We start from the raw sequence: 22,545 nt of genomic DNA on the forward strand, positions 1-22,545 counted from the left end.
GATCGAGTTATTAATATTTTCAAACTATAGCGTGACTTAAGCTTTCTCTTCTACTTTTTTTAGATCGGGGTACCCATATGGTAGTCGTACTTAATTCAGTGTACACTTTGGAAACGAGCTACTAGGGTGCGACCTCCCATAGTTTCGTTCCATTTTCTAAACTAATAACTTTTGAGGAAAATTCTCATTAGGGTCTCGGTCCGAGAAATTTTCCCATTTGGGTCTCAGCCTGGGAAACTTATCTTTAATACATCTCGAGGCGGTACGACTCCTACGACTCCCTTGCTTATCTTGATCTTTTCACTTTGAGATTTATGTTACCAAAAAATTGACATGAATATAAAAATAATACATCAACACGTTTATGCGATAATGCAACTATCAAAAGGGAGCATATTGTCATTAAGTCTATATCACTCAACCACGACAAACACACAAGGTAACTTTCAAAGCACACATTAACAACATTCATAACGTATCACATATAACTACAACATCAAATACTAACTATACAATAATCATATCAAACACAAATAGATATAATGCATGCTCTTATATTTTTAATTTTAAACTAATATGTGTTGCAATGAGATTATTCTCACATTTGATTATGAAATTACGACCGTTGATCGTGGATGGCTCGGGAATATAAGACGGCTCAGAACCTAAAACGAAAAATAAGGATTTGATTTAATTAACCCAGTGGAAAAATAATATCGCTCTGAACAATACTAGTCTGCTGAAGAATCTCAAAAACGAGCCCTAGTGCAAAATTACTAAAACACCATTGGCTATTAGGGTTCCGCGGAAAAATTAAAACTCTGAAAAACTTTTGTAAAAATTCCAATAATTACAAAACATTATTTTGATCAATTTTCGTAAAGAGATTACGGTCAAATTTGTTTTTAACTATTTATTAAAAATAAATCAAGTACTATAAAAATCTTTCTTTAAAAACTTGTGCAAAAAATTGTCTACGTATCGTTTTTAAAATAGCTGAAACGTAGAATTTGTTTATTGAAGCCAAATATAAATTATATTTTGAAAAGAATACACATAATACTAAAGATTGGAAAAAATTTCGAATTATCGCTACATACGAAAAATGCTTAGTAAGCGTTTCAATTTCCTGTTTTGAAATTAGGTAGAATCAAGGTTCGAAATGTCGTTTTTTTTGCCATTTCGAGCCTCCTGATTTACGGAAAATCTTCATGCCGATGGAAAACCGGATGAAAAAATTGTGGAAAATGGCAAGCGAAATGCCATTTTCAAATGCCGTTTTTGATGGAAAACCAACGTGCCGACGGAAAACCGAACGAAAAAAATGTGGCAAAATATATTAAAAATATATACATATAATATATATACATTGTATGTAATACATATATATTTTTCAATTTTTAAACATATATAAAAAATACATTATGTATATAATCTTTTTTTAATATAAAATTGTATATATAATATTTTATAAATCTGTGCTATTAATGTGGCAACAAGTGTTGACAAGAGCCAATGACCTTGATAGCCAATATCTAAGCTCTCGTTTTCATTTCTTGTATTTTTTTATTCAATTCTTTCCTGATTTCTTTTATGCATAAATATTAATAAATCCGTAGTGAGAGAGAGCTTTCTTATATCTATTATCTACTATATATATAATAACTTACAAGTTCAACTAATAGAAGAATATAATTTTTTGCTGAGAAAAAACAGTTTATTATACATAACATGACTTATTATTGGTAGGTACAATACAAAGAGGGATAAGATTATATAAAGATTTTTTCTACCATTATCTTAAACTACAGAAACAGCAGCAAAAAAAAAAAAAAAAAAAAAAAAAAAAAAACGACAAACGACAAACGACGAAAATCGACGAAAACCGAAAAAGGAAAAACGACGACGAAATGGAAAAAAACAGCCTTCGTCGGAGACCTTCCGGCAGCAACTTTTTCGTCGGAAATCGGCGAAAATTGTCGACATTTAAAACCTGGGGTAGAATTAGTTAAACAAGTTTACGCACTGATATTGAAATAATCAGAAAATATTGTGTATTTTATAAAAATATTATCCCATTCAACCTATGAACAAAAGACATGTTATACTAGCTTTTTCACAAATAATTAACGCAAAATAATAAATTTTGAAGCCATAGCAAGACTTTTAAGACTTGGTTGTGATTGAAATCCGAACCAAAAACAAAAGAGCGAGAAAACCATAAAATTTATGTAGCCTAAAGACGTACGAATTTACTTTGATAGGGATGAAGAAGAGAGGATTATTAGCTTCTTAGAATAGTAAAAACTTAGCAAGATGAATAAGGGAAATAGTTGATGATGGGGAAAGACATACGGCTAGTAGAAAAAAAGAAAGTGTCTAACAATACAGATGATATTTATATCCAAGATCTTATTCCTAAGTTCTTTTTTCAAAATTAAGCTTGTTTTTTTTTGTGTTTTTTTTTTTTTGTTTTTTTTTGTTTTTTTTTGTTTTTTTTATAGTTTTCTTACGCACGTAACCACTGCTATCTGAAAACACCAAATATTAGGGGTTATAGTTTTCCTTTAAACGTGTAACTTTCACACCTACAGATCACTTTTTTTTAACAGATTATACATACATATATATATATATATATATATATATATATATATATATATATATATATATATATATATATATATATATGCAACAAGGGTTTCCGTATATACTAATAATATCTCAATACAATATTCTATTTATTAACTTTATATATATGTAAAAGTTTGAAAGGCTGAAAGTAAGTCTCTTATGGTAGTACATAGACATATTGCCCCTTTATATATGATTAAATTTTGATTTCTATATCATATTAATCATCAAAATGTATAAAACTAAGAATATCTTGAAAATTATTTTGGGGTTTTACAGTAGTAGTACATTATAGGACCTAATTATTATTTTTATTTAAAAAGTATATATTTCCAATACAATTGGTGAAAAAGAGATGAAACTGCTTACTTACTACAACCTCTTAATGAATCATCTTTCGGAAATGTTGAGATTTCGCTTTGTTTGCTGCTACATTATCGTGAATGAAGAACTTGCTTATAGCTCTTCCTAATCGCTTCCTCAATCTTGGCTTTGTCATATCTAGAGATTATTTTTGTCATACACTTTATGATCGATAGAGTGACCGTGTAGGAACACTTTCTAAGCCACTACCATAATCAGATCTTCGAGTATTCTCTTGTGACTCTTGTTTGTTTCTCTTCATTACTTGGAGATCTTGTTAAATTTGAAGAGCGGTGTCAAAATCATCATGAGTTGTTTCCACTTAATGGAAACTTCACGCGAAATTCTTCCAGCTCTTGTTTCATGTCCATAATAGTTAAATGTGAAATAGTTCAGATTTGTTGCAGCAAGTGTACAATACCAACGAACTCTGGTGTCGCTCATCGTGTGATATCTACAAAATCATTCGAAAGAATTTAAACTCAAACAATTTACATTCCAACAATTTTTAATTCCAAACAATTTCAATTTCAAAACATCTTCAATTCTAAACAATTACAGTTCCAAACAGTTTCAATTCAAACATATTTTAGATTTAAATGAACGACATTTGTCGGTCATTTTTCAATTGAACGACACGTCGTTTCGGCGATTATCGAACGATAAAAAGGGACAAAGCAACAAATTACGTGCTAGTGTTCCGCAAGGCCACCGACAGCAATGGCGCCGTCGAAATTCGACGATTTTCGTATGCATTTGAATCTTTGATATATATATATACATATATGCACTCGTCACTCGTCAATTTTTTGTTCATAAGTTATACCCGAAAATGAGTAGGATTTTACTAAAAAAATAATTTATAGTCACTTGATTCACTTGTTCCTACACACAAATCCTAGACAACTTTCTTTGAGTTTATTTATAAATTATTTTTGTGGTTTCTCTTGCATATTCAAGGCCGAGAGGACAGGTTGTTCAAAAATTTAAAGGCTCCTGAAAAATCAGGTATGCTACAAGTGGTTGGTACCAATTTTTATTATTGCTTTCGATATTATTATTTAAATTGTTCTTATGAAATGTGAATTTTTTAAAATCCGTCATGGTGAGTTTTTCTTTCCAATTTTTATCATCTAAAACGGATATTGCTCTCCTCGTCTTCTTTACAATTTAATTTTACCCATTTTTTTATTTTGGAGATGATTGTAAGATTTAAAATACTTTTTTATTTTTATTTTTGGTAAATAAAATCAAAGATACAAATATTGACGTGGTGAAGATGTTTGAACTTTGAAGTAATGTAGAAACATATTTATTATTGTTATATCCCTTTAATATATTGTGATTGATCGCATGATCGTTATTATCTTGATCGTCCACAAGAATACCTTGTTGGATGTAACTTCTTGAATATATGATGATAATGATTTATATACATGAATAAAAAAAATAGCTATTATTGTGAGAGTTTATGTTTTTTTTTTTAAATGAAAAAGTGTTGATAACATAACTATTGTATTATGAGGTGTTGTAAAAACAAATTAATTAAGCCACATTGAAAACGGTAGAGCCTTGGTGTCTGCGTAAAAAAAAAAATTTGAAGTAAGACAAATATAGGCCCAACATAATACCCAATAACCCATAAAATAAAATAAAAAAGGGAAATGATTTTTTGACACGACTTACGACTCACGACTACCCCCAACAAAAGCAATAAACACCAAAAACTGTTTAAAATTGTTCCACTTGTCACACTTTCTGTGGGTCGTCCAATTTTGAGCCCGTGACAAATAGCAGTACTCTAAAAAAAATGCTTATAATAACTGTAGATGCTACAATGAATTGGGGATTCATTTTAGTATATTAGGATAATGTTAGACTTTTTTTTTTTAAACCTTAGATATCATTTCCAACGTCAATATCACATTGACTAGACACAAACATGCATACCAACAATATAATCAAGGTTCATTAGGAAAATAGTCAATTTAAACGTTTGACATTGCTAAATAGCCACGTTTGGTAAATCTTAGGTAAATAGCCATTTTCATATATTTACAGACGTAAATTTTAGATAAATAGTCACCTCCATATATTAGCTGTTGGAAATTGAGTAAAATTAAATAGGTGTTTTAATTAGCTCAATTTAATTTGTTCACTAAAAGTGTTGTTGATTGAGAAAATGAGTTTGTGTGTGGGAAAGAGTCCCACATGGAACAAAATACTAAGGTGAATGAGAAAGTGACGATCTGGACTGGACGAAGTGACGAAGTCATTTCAGTTCGACTGGGCGAGGTCGACTGGACTGTTGTCGCAGTTTTTCGGACAACGATTTAGGAGTCGTAGACGGTTAGACCCAAGGCCGGACCAAGTGGTCTCGTCTCGACTCGAGCGTGTCGGACTTGGTATCCAAAGTCTTCCCTTAGCTGTCTATGGTATCTGTCTCGTCCAGGCACCTGAAAAGCAAGCAGGAGAGGTGTGAACTACAAAGGGGAAACAGAGGGGTTACCTCTGTTTACCTCTCCGACGCTCAACATTAGTAGGATTGAGGTGGTTTGTAGAGGGTTTAGTGTTTAGAGGCCGAGACTTGAGAGAAACGAGCGAGGTACGAGTTCGACAGCGTTTCAGTACTCAAATTCGGATTACCTGGACTAGGGGAGCGGCCCCTCTATTTATAGGCGACCAAGGGGCGTTATGGGCAACCCCTTGGCCGAGAATTGTCTTGGCCCGGCCATTGGCCGAGACTGGCCCTTGGGCCGGCCAATGGCCGAGGCTATTTGGGCCGGCCATTGGCCGAGGCTGGCCCTAGGGCCGGCCAATGGCCGGGAGTAGCTTGAGTCGGCCATTGGCCGAGACTGGCCCTTGGGCCGGCCATTGGCCGAGGCTGGCCCTAGGGCCGGCCAATGGCCGGGAGTATCTTGAGTCGGCCATTAGCCGAGGCTGGCCTCTGGGCCGGCCAATGGCCGAGGTTGTTTGGGCCGGCCATTGGCCGAGGCTGGCCCTAGGGCCGGCCAATGGCCGGGAGTAGATTGAGTCGGCCATTGGCCGAGACTGGCCCTTGGGCCGGCCAATGGCCGAGGCTATTTGGGCCGGCCATTGGCCGAGGCTGGCCCTAGGGCCGGCCAATGGCCGGGAGTATCTTGAGTCGGCCATTAGCCGAGGCTGGCCTCTGGGCCGGCCAATGGCCGAGGCTGTTTGGGCCGGCCATTGGCCGAGGCTGGCCCTAGGGCCGGCCAATGGCCGGGGCGAGCTGCCGAGACGCATTCGACGTCGCTTCGCCTCCGTTCGGCCGCTATCGGGGTCGGGCCGATAACATGGACGAAGTGACGAAGTCATTTCAGCTCGACTGGGCGAGGTCGACTGGACGAAGTGACGAAGTCATTTCAGCTCAATTGGGCGAGGTCGACTGGACGAAGTGACGAAGTCATTTCAGCTCGATTGGGCGAGGTCGACCTCCAGGTAAGCTCGACCTCCAGGCGAAACGGCACGATCCGCGAGCTTCTCGCGGCGATTCTCGCCAACGGTCGCGTCTCCTCATTTAGTAGTTATTTTTAGTTACCGTTCGAACTAACGGTCACGTCGCTTCGAAACGAGCTATCGTTTGGCCAACGGTCGTGTCGTTTGTGACTATAACCGTAGTTCGACCGAAACAGTGCGTCTGTTCGTCGAACCTTTTCGCGAAACAAGTACGATTGCTTATATAATCCGACTTCGGATTCAGTAATTAACACAGGTTTTCGAACCAACTTTCTCTCTTCCCGAAACACTTATCCAGAAACACAGTTCTTGCTTATTTTCGGATTTTCACTCTGTCTTGGTGCAGTCCGAACTAGGCTTGTCGTATCCTGCGGTATTCTTGTACAGAAACCTTAAGACATTTTGGGGTACTCGAAATACTAAAAGGAAAGCGTTCATATGCGTGATTCAAGCCTCGAAGTCTTCAATTTCGAAGAATTATCTAACAATCTTATAGTATCTTGTGCTATGGCTACCGAGGCGTCTGTTTCAAGTCTGAAAGTGATGAGCCAGGACTTCGTCAAGTTAGATCGCTTCGACGGCACTAACTTTACTCGCTGGCAAGACAAGATGCGTTTCTTCCTCACCGCCATGAAGATCTTCTACGTGCTCGACCCGACGTTGGTGCCCATCCCAGAGCCGACGGACGAAGATGATGACGAACTCAAGGCGGACCGGAAGAAGCGTCAAGAGGACGAGCTGCTGTGCCGGGGTCACATTCTGAACACATTGTCAGACCGACTCTACGATCTCTACACCGACAATCCATCGGCGGTCGAGATATGGAAGGCTCTCGAGTACAAGTTCAAGGCCGAAGAAGAAGGTACCAAAAAGTTCCTTGTCTCGAGTTACTTTGAATTCAAGATGTTTGATGACAAGCCTATACTTGCTCAAGTTCATGAATTGCAAGTTATAGTCAACAAATTGAGGACTGTGAAGATAGATATTCCGGAGTCTTTCCAAGTTGGTGCAATTATTGCAAAGTTGCCCAATTCGTGGAAAGGCTATAGGAAGAAACTTCTTCACAACACCGAGGACTTCTCTCTGGAGCAAATCCAGAAACACCTTCGAATCGAGGAGGAATCGAGGAGGAATCGAAGATGAGAGAGAAGACGACGGATGCCGGTACTTCCAAGGCCAATGCGGTGAGCGCTAAAGGCAAGAGGAAGTGGAATGACAAGGAAGGAATTTCGGGTTCCAAAAAGGACTCGAAGAAATTCAAGCATTCCGGTCGAGCTGGGTCCAGCAACAAGCCCGTGTCTAAGGGGTCCAAAGGGGGCTGCTATGTGTGTGGCAAACCCGGTCACTATGCTCGAGATTGTCGACACCGCAAGACGGATGTGAAAGAGGTCGACGCCACTATGACCGATACTAACATAGTCGCTACGTTGAGCGAACTCATGGCGGTCAAAGGCAAGGTTCAAGGGTGGTGGTACGACACTTGTGCTACCGTTCACGTCGCCTATGATAGGGCTGTCTTCAAAACCTATTCTGAAGTCAACAATGGACAAGCGGTTCAGATGGGAAACGAGCATCGCTCTCAAGTTGTCGGCATCGGGAACGTGGATCTCAACTTCACCTCCGGGAAGACGGTCACTTTGACCAATGTTCTCCATGTTCCGGATATGTGTAGGAACCTAGTTAGTGGCGATCTCCTAGGCAAACCGGGGATCAAATCTGTGTATGAGTCGGGCAAGCTTATCTTGACCCATAATGGTGTATTTGTTGGCAAAGGCTATTCCAATGAAGGGATGGTCAAACTTTGTATTATTGACAATGTTATTAATGAAATTTCTCCTTCTGCTTATATGGTTGATTCCGTTTCTTTATGGCATAGTAGATTAGAACATATTGGTTTTAGCACTATGAAAAGATTAATTAAATGTGGTTTAATTTCGTGCAAATCCGATAAATTAGATAAATGCGAAATATGTGTGAAATCTAAAATGATAAAGAAACCGTTTTATAGTGTAGAGAGAAATTCTAAGTTGTTAGATCTTATACACTCTGATATATGTGAATTTAATGGCATGTTAACCCGTGGGGGAAATAGGTACTTTATTACCTTTATTGATGATTGCTCTAGATTTACATATGTGTATTTATTGAAACATAAAGATGATGCTTTCAATGCTTTTAAGGTGTATAAGACTGAAGTAGAAAATCAATTAGGAGTTAATATTAAAGTCCTTAGAAGTGATAGGGGCGGTGAATATTTTCCTAGTGATTTTAATGCCTTTTGTGAAGAAAATGGTATTATTCATGAATGTTCCGCACCTAGAACACCACAACAAAACGGTTTAGCCGAACGTAAAAATAGGACACTTCAAGAGATGATAAATGCCATGTTAATGCATTCTGAATTACATTTTAGTTTGTGGGGTGAAGCTTTACTTTCTGCATGTCATATTTTAAACCGTATTCCTTTAAAGAAAACCCAAATATCTCCGTACGAGGTATGGAAAGGGAGAAAGCCGAATATTGGGTATTTCAAAGTGTGGGGGTGTCTAGCCTACTACAACATGGATCCTAAAAGGACCAAGTTGGGTCCTCGAGGGATACGAAGTGCTTTTATTGGCTATGCTACGAATAGCAAGGCATATAGACTTCTAAACTTAGAGTCTAATGTCATAGTAGAATCCCGAGATGTGGAATTCTTTGAGAATCTTAACTCGAAAGGAAAAGAATCTCAAAATTCCACTAATGAAGAACCTCGACTAGGCGAGCTCGATCTCCAGGGAAGATCGACCTCAAGGCGAGCTCAAATCCCAGGCGAGCTCGAGCAGCAGGCAGGTTCGACCTCTAGGCGAGCTCGACCCCAGGTGAGCTCGACCCCAGGCGAGCTCGACCTCCAGGCAGGCTCGATGCCTCGAGAGGAAAGTTCTTCTAGGGTAGTTGTAGAACAACCCGAACTTCGGAGAAGCAAAAGAGTCGGTAAGACTAAGGAAATAGATTCTCGCCTCATTTCTTTTTACCTAGTAGAAGGAAATAGAGAGAGTTTTGCTCGAAAAATTCCTATTATTCTTCTTATTGAAGATTATCCTAAGACTTATAATGAAGCTGTGGCTTCTCGAGACTCTGCCTTTTGGAAGGATGCTATCCAAGATGAAATGGATTCTATTATGTCAAACTACACTTGGGAGATTGTCGATCTACCCAAAGGGTCGAGACCTATTGGGTGTAAGTGGGTGTTCCGAAAGAAGTACCATAGTGATGGCACTCTTAACACTTACAAGGCTAGATTAGTAGCCAAAGGATTTCGACAACGGGAAGGAATTGATTACTTTGACAGATATGCACCGGTAGCGAGGACAACAACAATTAGAGTGTTGTTTGCCTTGGCTTTTTTGTATAATCTCAATGTTCATCAAATGGATGTCAAGACGGCATTCTTAAATGGAGATCTCGATGAGGAGATTTACATGGAGCAGCCGGAAGGTTGTGTGCTTCCGGGTAATGAACAAAAGGTTTGCAAACTTGTTAAATCCTTATATGGATTAAAACAAGCACCCAAACAATGGCATCAAAAGTTTGACTCAGTCATACTTTCGAATGGATTTGTTCCTAACGTTTGTGACAAGTGTTTGTACACAAAGGTGCGTGGTAACCTTGTGATCTTCCTATGTCTCTATGTTGATGATATGTTGATCATTAGCAATGAGATGAAAGGAATATTAGAAACGAAGAGGTTTCTATCTTCCATTTTCAAAATGAAAGATCTTGGACAAGTTGATACTATTTTGGGTATCAAGGTTCGTAAAACCAGTGGGGGTTATGAACTTAGTCAATCACACTATGTTGAAAAAGTGCTTGATAAGTTCAAACATTTAAATTTCAAAGAAGTGAACACCCCATTTGATCCAAGTGTAAAACTTGAAAAGAATGATGGAAGGGCTGTGGCTCAATTGGAATATGCTAGTGCGGTTGGTTGTCTTATGTACTTGATGCAATGTACTCGACCAGACATAGCATTCGCCGTTAGTAAAATGAGTAGATTTTCTAGCAATCCAAGTACCGAGCATTGGAAGGCCATTGGGAGAATTTTTGGATTTCTTTTGAAAACCAAAAATCTTGGACTTCAATACGGTCAGTTTCCTGCCGTACTAGAAGGATATACTGACGCAAGTTGGATATCGAGTGTCGGAGATAACAAATCTACGACGGGATGGGTGTTTACACTTGCCGGTGGGGCAGTTTCTTGGAAATCAAAGAAACAAACATGTATCACTCATTCGACCATGGAATCAGAGTTCGTGGCTCTTGCTTCCGCAGGTCAAGAGGCTGAATGGTTGAGGGATCTTCTTTTAGAAGTTCCATTGGCTAAAGACAATATATCAACCGTGTCAGTACATTGTGATAGTCAATCAACTTTAGCTAGAGCATACAGTGATGTGTTTAATGGAAAGTCTAGACATATTAGTCTTAGACATGACTATGTGAGGAAATTGATTAAAGATGGAATCATTTCGCTCACATATGTGAGATCAAGCTTCAATATTGCTGATCCGTTCACTAAACCTCTTGCAAGAGATTTGGTGAAATCGACCTCGAGAGGTATGGGTCTTAAACTCCTTGAGTAGTGATCTGACAATGATGGCAACCCAACCTAAGGTTAGGAAATGACTAACAATAGGTTCAATGGGTACGAACAAGTCATTGAATTGGATATTCATAACATTATTATAATGTTGACTGTTACAATCGGGAGGTTGAGTTTCTTAACTCTTAATGAAGTTCAGTCTTGAGGACAAGTATCTATACGTAACAGAGATACTGTAAGAACTTCACCTATGTGAATTTCGGGATGGTGCCGTCCCAAAGTGAGAGTTGGAGTTTTCTCTCATGAAAAATTCACGAGACAGGATGAGCACATGGCCATTAACGGTGCTAAGTGTGTGATATAGGCGAAGAACACTAAAGGGTGTGTGTTGAGTAACATCGATTTTATCACAAGGAAAATAGGTTCAAAGCCTGGCTACCTAATTTCCGATAAAGTCTTGTGTTGCTTATACTAAGGATAAGTTCAAATCGAAAGATACTTATCTGTACTAACACTCTTTGTTTCTTTTCTGGATTCTATTTTTACTTTTATGAACAAGTGGGGGATTGTTGGAAATTGAGTAAAATTAAATAGGTGTTTTAATTAGCTCAATTTAATTTGTTCACTAAAAGACAAAATAGTGTGTTGTTGATTGAGAAAGTGAGTTTGTGTGTGGGAAAGAGTCCCACATGGAACAAAATACTAAGGTGAATGAGAAAGTGACGATCTGGACTGGATGAAGTGACGAAGTCATTTCAGTTCGACTGGGCGAGGTCGACTGGACGAAGTGACGAAGTCATTTCAGCTCGACTGGGCGAGGTCGACTGGACGAAGTGACGAAGTCATTTCAGCTCGACTGGGCGAGGTCGACCTCCAGGTGAGCTCGACCTCCAGGCGAGATCGACCTCCAGGCGAAACGGCACGATCCGCGAGCTTCTCGCGGCGATTCTCGCCAACGGTCGCGTCTCCTCATTTAGTAGTTATTTTTAATTACCGTTCGAACTAACGGTCACGTCGCTTTGAAACGAGCTATCGTTTGGCCAACGGTCGTGTCGTTTGCGACTATAACCGTAGTTCGACCGAAACAGTGCGTCTGTTCGTCGAACCTTTTCGCGAAAGAGGTACGATTGCTTATATAATCCGACTTCGGATTCAGTAATTAACACAGGTTTTCGAACCAACTTTCTCTCTTCCCGAAACACTTATCCAGAAACACAGTTCTTGCTTATTTTCGGATTTTCACTCTGTCTTGGTGCAGTCCGAACTAGGCTTGTCGTATCCTGCGGTATTCTTGTACAGAAACCTTAAGACATTTTGGGGTACTCGAAATACTATAAGGAAATCGTTCATATGCGTGATTCAAGCCTCGAAGTCTTCAATTTCGAAGAATTATCTAACATTAGCCACGTCATTATTTACGGCTATTTACTTAAATTTACTAAACATTGGCTATTTACCAATGACAAACATTTAACTTGTCCATTTTTCTAATTTTTTGTACAATCAAACACAAATTTCAAAATTTGAATATTAAAAAAACTTATAGATGTTGATTGGAATTTTTTCAAATATCAATAAAAAAATTATTCGGTAAAGTAAAAAAATATAAAAGCATTACATATATTAAAACAAGAGGCGAGGATTGAATATCGTGTCAATAACTGGTAATACTTGATTGAAGCAAGTATTTTATTTAAACCATAGCCGCCTCTCTCTCTCTCTCTCTCTCTCTCTCTCTCTCTCTCTCACACACACACACAAAATCAAGACTTAGATTTTCAATTTTTGAGGTCGTCATTTCCCCTGAGATACGGAGACTCCGGCGAGCTCGACCAATGGAGAATTATCGACTTAAGAGAATGTATATTTTTATCTTTTTTTTCTTCTTCATATTTTGATTTTTCTTTTGATTACGTTTCAATAATCCAGACTTATTAGATCTGGCTTTTGTACCGTCTGATCTTTAACCGGAGTCGTTTTGAATATTTTTTCAAATTTGAATCTCATATCTAAGTTATGATTTTCTTTGGGCATGGACCTCAGTTGGACAAGACCCTTAAACCGCAATCTAAAACAGGCGAAGATCGGCGTTGTCGCTCATAATTCGTGTTGTAATATGATAATGACTGGTTACTTGCATAAACGGGTAAAACACATGTTATTTGGTTGTATTTATGATTGTTTGTGGTCGCTTTTCATCTTCTTCCTGTAGAAATTTTTGAATTTTCTTTGCGCTTTTTTGTAGGTTGAAGCCTTCGGCTTTAATCGATATATCAAGTTGATGAGTTTTTCATAAAAAATAATAAAAATAAATAAAAAAATAAAATAAAAATAGAACAATGTTTGAAAATTAAGACGATCATATCAATAAACTATGATTGGAGAAGAACATCTGCTGCAGAAATACCCCTCACTAATTGCTACAAATTTTGACATTGAGTTAAAATGAATGAATTATCCCTTGAAAATTGGGTTATTCTTAAAACTTTAACTAATAAAGAATAGAAGTGCATATACACAACCCATGAAAATAGTAATCGCTACATATTTTGACATTGCATCCAAATGAATATACTATCTCTTAAACCTTGGATTATTCTTTAAAAATTTAAAAGCAAGAGATAACTATTTTAGAAAAGAGGTGCATACACGACACATCAAAATAGTTAGAGCAACTATAGAGGGGTGAAAACGAAAAAAAAAATGGTTGATGACTAGTTATTCAAAATGAGAAAACTTATAAACTAAAACTCAATAATGTATATAAAAGAAAGGGTAATTAAGTTAAATAGCCTCCCAAAAATAAGCAATTTTTTTTAGCCCACCTTTCGTTAATAAACTGTAAATAGCCAGTGTCATTTATTAACAGTCAAATTTGGACGAGATTGCCCTTTGTTATTCCCGCCCATTATTTTCAGCGTCGAAATTAAAATGGAAAGAAAAAATTCGACCATAACTACCTTGCATAAATCAAGGGAGCATTTAAAACTCCATAAATGCATTAACAAACGAATTTAAACATCACGCACCACAAATTTGGATGCTATTTATTACTCTTCAGGAAAAAAAAAAAAAAAAAAACAAAGAGGATTTGGCCGCCATCAATGGCCGAGCCCGAGCACCCCCCTCCTCTCTCTCATCGTCATCGTCATCGTCTCCTTCATCTCCTTCTCCTATCTTCTTTTTCATTACTTGCGCGCCATCAATGGCCGAGACCGAGCACCACCCGCGCGTGTTCTAGCCGAGAAAACGAGGACAGCCACGAGCCGCCATGGATGCCGGACCGAGAGGAGACACCGGGAAACGACGCAGAGAGCACCGGAGAGTTGATTTCATAGCCATAAATGGTTATGGGCGTGTGTGCGTGTGAAATGGTTCTCCCCGCCTCCAACTCCGCGAGAGGTAGCACCTCCTTCAGGCCGCCGTCACCACTAATAATCATGACCACCACCACGTCACCACCGCCGTTAAAGCGTCACTTCGTCCTCCTCTCCGCGATCTGCGTCTAAGGTCCCGATCTGCGACACCGCGAAGAACAGTTTTTTTTTTTCATAGAAAACATATTTACAGTATATTCATGTAAATAAGAAGCATATTTACAGTATATTCATTGTAAATACGAAGCTTATTTACAGTATATTCATTGTAAAAACAAAGCATATTTACAGTATATTCACTGTAAATACAAAACATATTTACAGTATATTTGAACTGAAAAAAAATTCTGGAAATATTTTGAGCACGAAAATTCTGGAAATTATGAATATATGGAAGACAAAATAATATCAATAAATGAAGAATATATTTACAGAGTTTAACCACGAAAATAGATACTAATTACCTAAAGTCAACGCTAAAAACTTCCAAAAACATAACAATAAATAGGCTATTAATTTTCAAAATCTGCAGGAAATTTCAAATTTCAAATTTGAAAACTTCCCTATTCGGTTTCTGCGAATTAAAATAAGGGCAAAAGTGTAAACCTAATTTAATTAATAAGCTGCCACGTAAGCAATATGGCTATTTACAGCATATTAACGAAAGGTTGGCCAATTTTAAATTGCTACACATTCCGTGGCTTAAGCAGCCAATTTTTTGTAAAAGAAATGACCACGTAATGTCATAATATCAAATTAAACTTATCTTTTCACATTTGTTTTGGTCTCATCTACGTCTTTATTCTCATTTCTCATTATTCTTTATTTTTTTCTTCTCTATTTCAATTCCAGAGGTCCAATAACTACATTTAGAATCTATTTTGAATGATAAAATAATTTTTTTAGTTTTCAAATGATTTAGACGAACAATGAAGTTTTTTTAAGAACATAGTGGAATTCATATAAAATTAGCAGAATTAATTGTATGTTTTCATATTTAATTGTGTTACTTCGCTAACGAGTATGAAAAACTCTGGTTAAATTAAAAAATAAAATTAATTTATGAAGTTTTTTTCTCATATAATTTGTGATGTGTTCTTCAGTAATCTTTAACATGTGACAAAAATCACACGAAAACACCAAAAAAAAAAAATGCAAAAATGATTTTATATGTATTTAAACTTCACATTTTCTTGGTAAACGATATTTATTTGAATAGTTAGAGTGAAAGGGAGACAAGTCCAGATGATAGGGATATTAGAATAATTTTGGGACTACTAATGTCATTAAATAAATTTGTTGGGTCATTATTAATTAAGTCAAAATTGATGTGGTCTAATTTAGAATAAGGTTTGTGACTTAAGGACATATTTGTCATGAAGTTATTATGTGGCTACCATAAGTGCTAATCTAATTTGATGAGAGGCCAAATTAGAAATAAGCAATAATTATTAATAACTGTCTGACAGTTATTAATAACAGGTAGGTCCCTGATTGCTGAACGTACGATCTTTTCTTGTATCTCCATCAATAAGAATACTCCAGACTCTGAGGCAAACTGCAAATGGAAGACCACCGCAATCCATGGATTCAGGTACGCTTCCGCTATTAAGATCTTTAGTTTTGGTTCTCTTGAATTGAATTATGATTAAATTAGGGATTGAAAGTCCTAACAATTGGTATCAGAGCATTCATAATTTAATTCATGAGAATTTTGCCGATATTGTTTTCAGTCTGTAGTCGTTTGTGATTACCTGGAATATGTCTATCGTTGGTTTTGGTTTCCTCTGTTTATCGGCTAAATTACTTTTGAACGTTGATAATCAATGTCAGATATAGTTTTGCTTTGCGATTCGGTGGTTTTATTGCACAATTCTGGATATATACGCACTTAATTACTTTGCTTTTGCGATTCTTCTGTTTGGCAATTGGTGGATTCCAATTTGATCTTTTGCTTCAGTGCGCGTGTGTATGATATGCATAAAATTGACCCTCCTTGTGTCGTACATGAATTTGATATATATAATAATCTAGTGCTCGTATATAGTTTTTTGATCTATCTGGTGTAATTCGTATATTTTTTTTATATATATATATGGATGCTTATAAAGGTTCTATATATATGGATACATTGATGTTTGTAAGTCAATTTACTCAAAAGATATACGTATCTACACCTATTTAAGTTTCAGATCATTCAAATTATGGTAATTACATATAAATATAATTTGTCCATTATTCCTAATAAATAATTAAAACAAAAATGTCGTCAAAGTAACCTTTCTTGTGTAGATTATTTATGAAATTTTTTAGATATTGTGTATTTGTTAATTTATGAGGATACTAGTCGAGCCAAAGGAAGATTAGTGACTTGCCAAATTACATATACATATTTGTGATGATAAACATGTAACAATAGTAAAGTTTTACTTGTGACTAATTGATCGATCCAAAGATAGGTTAATTTTTTTACGAACCTTATTGTTAGTGTTTGATCATTACAACAAGATTACCATTAGCACTTAATATTATTTTCCAAAGACTTGATATTGATGTTGCATTAGGTATCTTGAGATGGAATTTACCATTATTTGAATTTTATTGCTTATTAAGGTTAATTTTTTGTGTATATATGTTTATGTGATTGTATTGTTCTATTTCAGCTGTTGCTACTGTATCTGCTAATCTCAATTCGGTTCCGGTCCTTAATGGTAACAACTTTAAGGATTGGAATGAGAACGTGATGATTGTTCTTGGCTGCATGGATCTTGACTTATCTTGACTTACAATGAGAATTCAAGTTCTTTATGACACAAGCGATTAGGTCATATTTCTAGAAATAGAATTGAAAGGCTAGTTTCCGAAGGAATTTTAGATCAAATTGATTTTTCTGACTTTGATGTATGTGTTGCATGTATCAGAGGAAAACAGACTATAAAGAAGAAAATAGGTGCATTAAGGGAAACAAACGTCTTAGAGTTGATACATACGGGCATTTGTGGACCGTTTCCTACTCCTTCTTGGAATGGTCAACAATATTTTGTATCATTCATAGACGACTATTCCAGATATGCATACATTTTTCTTATTCATGAAAAGTCCCAAGTATTGGACGTGTTCAAATCATTTAAAGCCGAAGTTGAAAACCAACTCAACAAAAGGATAAAGAAAGTCAAATCTGACCGTGGTGGTGAGTACTATGGTAGATATGACGGCTCAGGTGAACAACGTCTGGGACCCTTTGCCAGATACCTAGATGAGTGTGGTATCGTCCCACAGTACACTATGCCTGGGTCGCCCAGAATGAATGGTGTTGCTGAAAGACGAAACCAGACTCTTATGGATATGGTAAAGAGTATGATTAGTCATTCAACCTTACCAGAATCACTCTGGGGAGAGGCACTCAAGACCGCAGCCTACATTTTAAATAGGGTACCAACTAAAGCCACTGTAAAAACACCTTATGAGCTTTGGACCGGGCGAAAGCCTAGTTTAAAGCATTTTCATATTTGGGGTTGTCCTGCTGAAGCAAGGCCTTATAGGCCGAGTGAAAAGAAATTGGATACCAAAACAGTAAGCAGCTGCTTTATTGGGTACCCTGAGCGATCAAGGAGGTATAAGTTTTATGATCCTAAAGTTAAGACTATCTTTGAGACGGGAACTACAACATTCTTTGAGGATATTGAGTTTGGTGGGAGAAATAAAGAAAAAGACTTTGTCTTTCAGGAGGACTCGGACTCAACAATTTCTATTGAGGAAAGTTTGATTCATATTCCAGTTACTTTTGATAATGTTCAGGATTCTGTTCATGTCATCAGTCAAGAGAAACAAGACATTGCCATTCAACCACCTGAGGTACAAACTCAACAACCTCAAGATCAAGTGCCTTTGCGGCGATCCACTAGAGAAAGGAGAAATGCTATACCAGATAATTACATAGTTTTTCTTCTCGAAAATGAGGATGGTTGTGGTGTGATGGAAGATGACTCTGTCAACTTCCAAAATGCCATGAATGATACAAACTCTGTATAGTGGATTGAAGCGATGAATGAAGAGTATAAGTCTATGCAAGACAATAAAGTTTGGGAACTTGTCCCATTGCCTGAAGGAAAGAAACCTATTGGTTGCAAATGGATTTTTAAAACCAAAAGGGATTCGAAGGGTAATGTGGAGAGGTATAAGGCTCATCTTGTAGCAAAAGGTTATACTAAGAAAAAGAATGGGTTGACTTTAAAGAGACCTTTTCTCCGGTTTCATCAAAGGACTCTTTTCGGACAATCATGGCACTTGTTGCACATTTTGATATGGAACTTCATCAAATGGATGTCAAGACGGCGTTCCTCAATGGAGACATTGAAGAAACAATCTATATGGTGCAACCTGAAAACTTTGTGTTGGGAGACCCAAAGAAGATGGTTTGCAAATTGACAAAATCCATTTATGGACTAAAGCAAGCTTCCCGTCAATGGTACCACAAATTTCATCAAGTGATTCTCTCGTATGGTTTTGAGAGCAATGTTGTTGATGATTGTGTGTATCGCAAGTTCAATGGAACTAAACATATGTTCCTGGTTTTGTATGTCGATGACATACTACTTGCCACTAACGATAAATGCATGTTGCATGAAACCAAGAAATTTCTATCAAATCATTTTGAGATGAAAGATCTTGGTGATGCCTCTTTTGTACTAGGAATCCTGATTTACCGAGACCGTTCTCGAGGTTTACTTGGATTATCACAAAAAAGCTACATCGATAAAGTGCTCAAAAGATTTGGCATGTATGATTGTAAACCAGGAGACACCCCTGTCGCTAAAGGAGACAAATTCAGTCTCAATCAATGTCCTAAAGGAATTCTTGAGATTCAAGCAATGAAAAAGATTCCCTATGCTTCGGCAATTGGGAGTCTTATGTATGCTCTGGTTTGTACGCGTCCGGATATTGCGTATATTGTTGGAGTTTTAGGTAGATACTTAAGCAATCCAGGTATGGATCATCGGAAAGCAGCCAAACGAGTCATGAGGTACTTGAAAAGAACAAAAGACCACATGCTCACATATAGGAGGTCAGACCATTTGGAGATCATTGGTTATTCTGACTCCGATTCTGCGGGATGCCAAGATAGTAGCAGATCCACATCAGGCTATGTCTATTTGTTGGGTGGTGGAGCTATATCATGGAAGAGTGCAAAACAGACTCTTATAACTTCATCCACCATGGCAGCAGAATTCGTAGCATGTTATGAGGCATCCAACCATGGTATATGGCTGAGGAATTTTGTCACGGGGCTGCGTATTGTGGAAGGAATTGAAAGACCGCTTAAGTTATATTGTGACAATAAATCAGCCATAATGTATTCCAACAACAACAGGAGCTCGACGAAGTCGAAACATATCGACATCAAGTTCTTAGTTGTTAAGGAAAGAGTGCAAAGTGGACAGATTTACATAGAGCATTTAGGAACAAACTCCATGATAGCGGACCCTCTTACAAAGTGTCTACCACCGAAGGTCTTTCACGAACACACTTTTCATATGGTTGTTGTAGAGCTTCAGGATATCTAGATTCGGTGGGAGTTTGTTTATTTGTTTTATTTATGTTGTGTGTTTTATGTTTGCTTGTGTTGTTTGTAAACACACATATTTATTGTTTCTGATCAGATTTATGGTATTAGTTTATTACACTTTGCATATTTAGGATATAACTTGATCTCTTTAAAGTAGGATCGGATAAAATTGATATGAATAGATCACCTTGCATATAATTTTTATCTACCACGTATTCATGATTGATCTATGTCATTTGATTATATTGATGTATGTGACCAGTGACGTGTTTAGTTGTGATTGATACAACGAAAACAACTTTGATCCTATATTGATGTAATTGATGGACGAGATTGTAATATGTCACACCATGATAATGACAAACATTTTCTGCGCGCTAAGGTTGACACATTTATTTTATACATATGTAGTCCAGTGGGAGATTGTTAGAATAATTTTGGGACTACTAATGTCATTAAATAAATGTGTTGGATCATTATTAATTAAGTCAAAATTGATGTGGTCTAATTTAGAATATGGTTTGTGACTTAAGGACGTATTTGTCGTGAAGTTATTATGTGGCTACCATAAGTGCTAATCTAATTTGATGAGTGGCCAAATTAGAAATAAGCAATAGTTATTAGTAACTGTCTGACAGTTATTAATAACATGGTAGGTCCCTGATTGCAGAACGTACGATCTTTTCTTGTATCACCATCAACAAGAATACTCCAGACTCTCAGGCAAACTGCAATTGGAAGACCACCACTTTTGTGTTTGCAATCCATGGATTCGGGTATGCTTACGCTATTAAGATCTTTAGCTTTAGTTCTCTTGAATTGAATTAGGATTAAATTAGGGATTGAAAGTCCTAACAAGGGATTGAGAGTAAACATAAGGGCATCTAACAAAATAGCTATTAGCGAATAATAATTTTGAAAGCTAGCTAATCTTTGGTTAATTTCGCATCCTAACCATTAAAAAATGATCAATTAGACTAGTAGCCGAATAACCCACATTTAAAAAAAAATAGCCAAGCTTCATTTTAATAAAAAAAAATAGTCCACCAGACCCATAGTAAATTAATTAACTAAAGAGTAAATTTAATTTACTATTTAGTTAATTAATTTACTCTTTAGTTAATTAATTTACCGCGGGTCTGGTGGACTATTTTTTTTAATAAAATGAAACTTTGACTAGAATCTTAAAAAGAATTAAGGGATTGACTAGTTGAAACAATTTTAAAAAAAATAATAATAATCGAGTCAATAAAAACTTCAATACCCTTATGATTACTAACCTACGTTTGTGAAGTAACTATATAAAAAAGAAATTGAAGGAGTTAAAAAAGAAAATACTATAAATCAATAATAAAAGAATTAATGACATTTTTGGTCCCTCAACTATGTCGCCTTTAACAGGTTGCTCCCTGAACAAAAAAAACTGCTTTTTCACTCCTTCGTGATAGTATCAAATTCATCTTTAGTCCTTCTGTTACTTTTTTCGTTAAAATAGACGGAATTTGACCATCTCTCTCTCTCTCTCTCTCTCTCTCTCTCTCTTCATGTTGCTCTGCAAGCTCTGTTGGACCAACTGCTTCACGGCTCTCTTCTCGTCGCTCATCGTCGTCTTCTTCCAAGCACGCCGCATTGGAATCTCCTCCTCCGCCGCCGCCGCGGCTCATCATCGCTGAGGAAGACGAGGAAGTACCGCCGTAGATTGGGGCGGAGAGATTTCCTCCAGCGAAGCCCTCCGAGACTTGTTTTCCTTTGTCGACGCGGAGGCACTCGAGGATCCTCGAGGCCCGCTTCTGGGCCAGAGTGGTGCCGAGGAGCGTGAGCTCGAGGAGAGCCGAGACGATCCCGGCCTCGATCATGGCTTGCCTGTTGGCGTAATGGGCTTTGTGGGCCATCACCATGAGCACGTACGAGGCCTTCTCTTGGCATCCCGGGGAGTCGTTCCCGCTCAGCGCGTCCACGAGGATTGCGAAAGACTCCCGAGCTTTTCCCACCGATTTTCTCCCCTCGGGGGTCGACATAGTTGCCCAGGCTCGACAGCGCTCGCTCGCTCACTTCCATGTCCCCGAGCTGGCTCAGCGTGAAAGGAACCAGATCGGTCTCCATTATGAAGGAGACGTTCGAGGGTGAGATCGAGAGGTTGTACAGAGCTCTCAGAGCGTCCTGTTTGGCTTGTTGTGAGCTCTTCTTGAGGGTCTTCATCAAGAAAGAGAGAGAGAGAGAGAGAGAGAGAGAGAGAGAGAGAGAGAGAGAGAGAGAGAGAGAGAGAGAGATGGTCAAATTCCGTCTATTTTAACGAAAAAAGTAACAGAAGGACTAAAGATGAATTTGATACTATCACGAAGGAGTCAAAAATCAGTTTTTTTTTGTTCAGGGAGCAACCTGTTAAATGCGACATAGTTGAGGGATGAAAAATGTCATTAATTCATAATAAAAAAACTCATTCATATCCGACGTTTCATGTCATTTTTTGTTAAAATTACATTTGATTTTATTCGACTTTAATTTGTTTATTTCACACACACACACACTTCAAATCATCATATTAAAAA

The 22,545-nt window shown here is 37.4% G+C and overlaps 2 protein-coding genes and 1 pseudogene across 2 annotated transcripts; 2 read left to right on the top strand and 1 right to left on the bottom strand.

The window, feature by feature from the left end:
* The first annotated feature begins 372 nt into the window (after positions 1–372).
* LOC149397734 (uncharacterized) lies at positions 373–7,617 on the top strand. The gene is made up of 3 exons (XM_089614330.1): positions 373–439; positions 1,069–1,131; positions 7,016–7,617. Exons 1-3 carry the CDS (start codon positions 373–375, stop codon positions 7,615–7,617), a joined length of 732 nt encoding a protein of 243 aa, XP_089470456.1.
* Positions 7,618–7,913: 296 nt separating this feature from the next.
* On the top strand, positions 7,914–18,462 carry LOC149397735 (uncharacterized). Its single transcript, XM_089614331.1, has 8 exons — positions 7,914–8,120; positions 8,946–8,998; positions 13,097–13,199; positions 13,299–13,338; positions 15,913–16,024; positions 16,264–16,397; positions 17,094–17,179; positions 17,530–18,462. Exons 1-8 carry the CDS (start codon positions 7,914–7,916, stop codon positions 18,460–18,462), a joined length of 1,668 nt encoding a protein of 555 aa, XP_089470457.1.
* Positions 18,463–21,482: 3,020 nt separating this feature from the next.
* LOC149397736 (U-box domain-containing protein 39-like) lies at positions 21,483–22,204 on the bottom strand (annotated as a pseudogene).
* Positions 22,205–22,545: the final 341 nt, after the last annotated feature.

This window comes from Urtica dioica, chromosome 5 (genome assembly GCF_054948205.1).
Source record: "Urtica dioica subsp. dioica isolate 48M chromosome 5, U.dioica_male_clone48M_v1_H2, whole genome shotgun sequence".
NCBI lineage: Eukaryota > Viridiplantae > Streptophyta > Magnoliopsida > Rosales > Urticaceae > Urtica > Urtica dioica.

Coding starts and splice junctions, on each gene's coding strand:
- LOC149397734 (XM_089614330.1), top strand. CDS start 373: ATGCAACTATCAAAAGGGAGCATATTGTCATTAAGTCTATATCACTCA. Junction 440..1,068: donor AACCACGACAAACACACAAG/GTAACTTTCAAA, acceptor ATAATACTAAAG/ATTGGAAAAAATTTCGAATT. Junction 1,132..7,015: donor AGTAAGCGTTTCAATTTCCT/GTTTTGAAATTA, acceptor CAAGTCTGAAAG/TGATGAGCCAGGACTTCGTC.
- LOC149397735 (XM_089614331.1), top strand. CDS start 7,914: ATGGCGGTCAAAGGCAAGGTTCAAGGGTGGTGGTACGACACTTGTGCT. Junction 8,121..8,945: donor AGACGGTCACTTTGACCAAT/GTTCTCCATGTT, acceptor ATTCCTTTAAAG/AAAACCCAAATATCTCCGTA. Junction 16,398..17,093: donor TCTTTTGCTTCAGTGCGCGT/GTGTATGATATG, acceptor GTTCTATTTCAG/CTGTTGCTACTGTATCTGCT.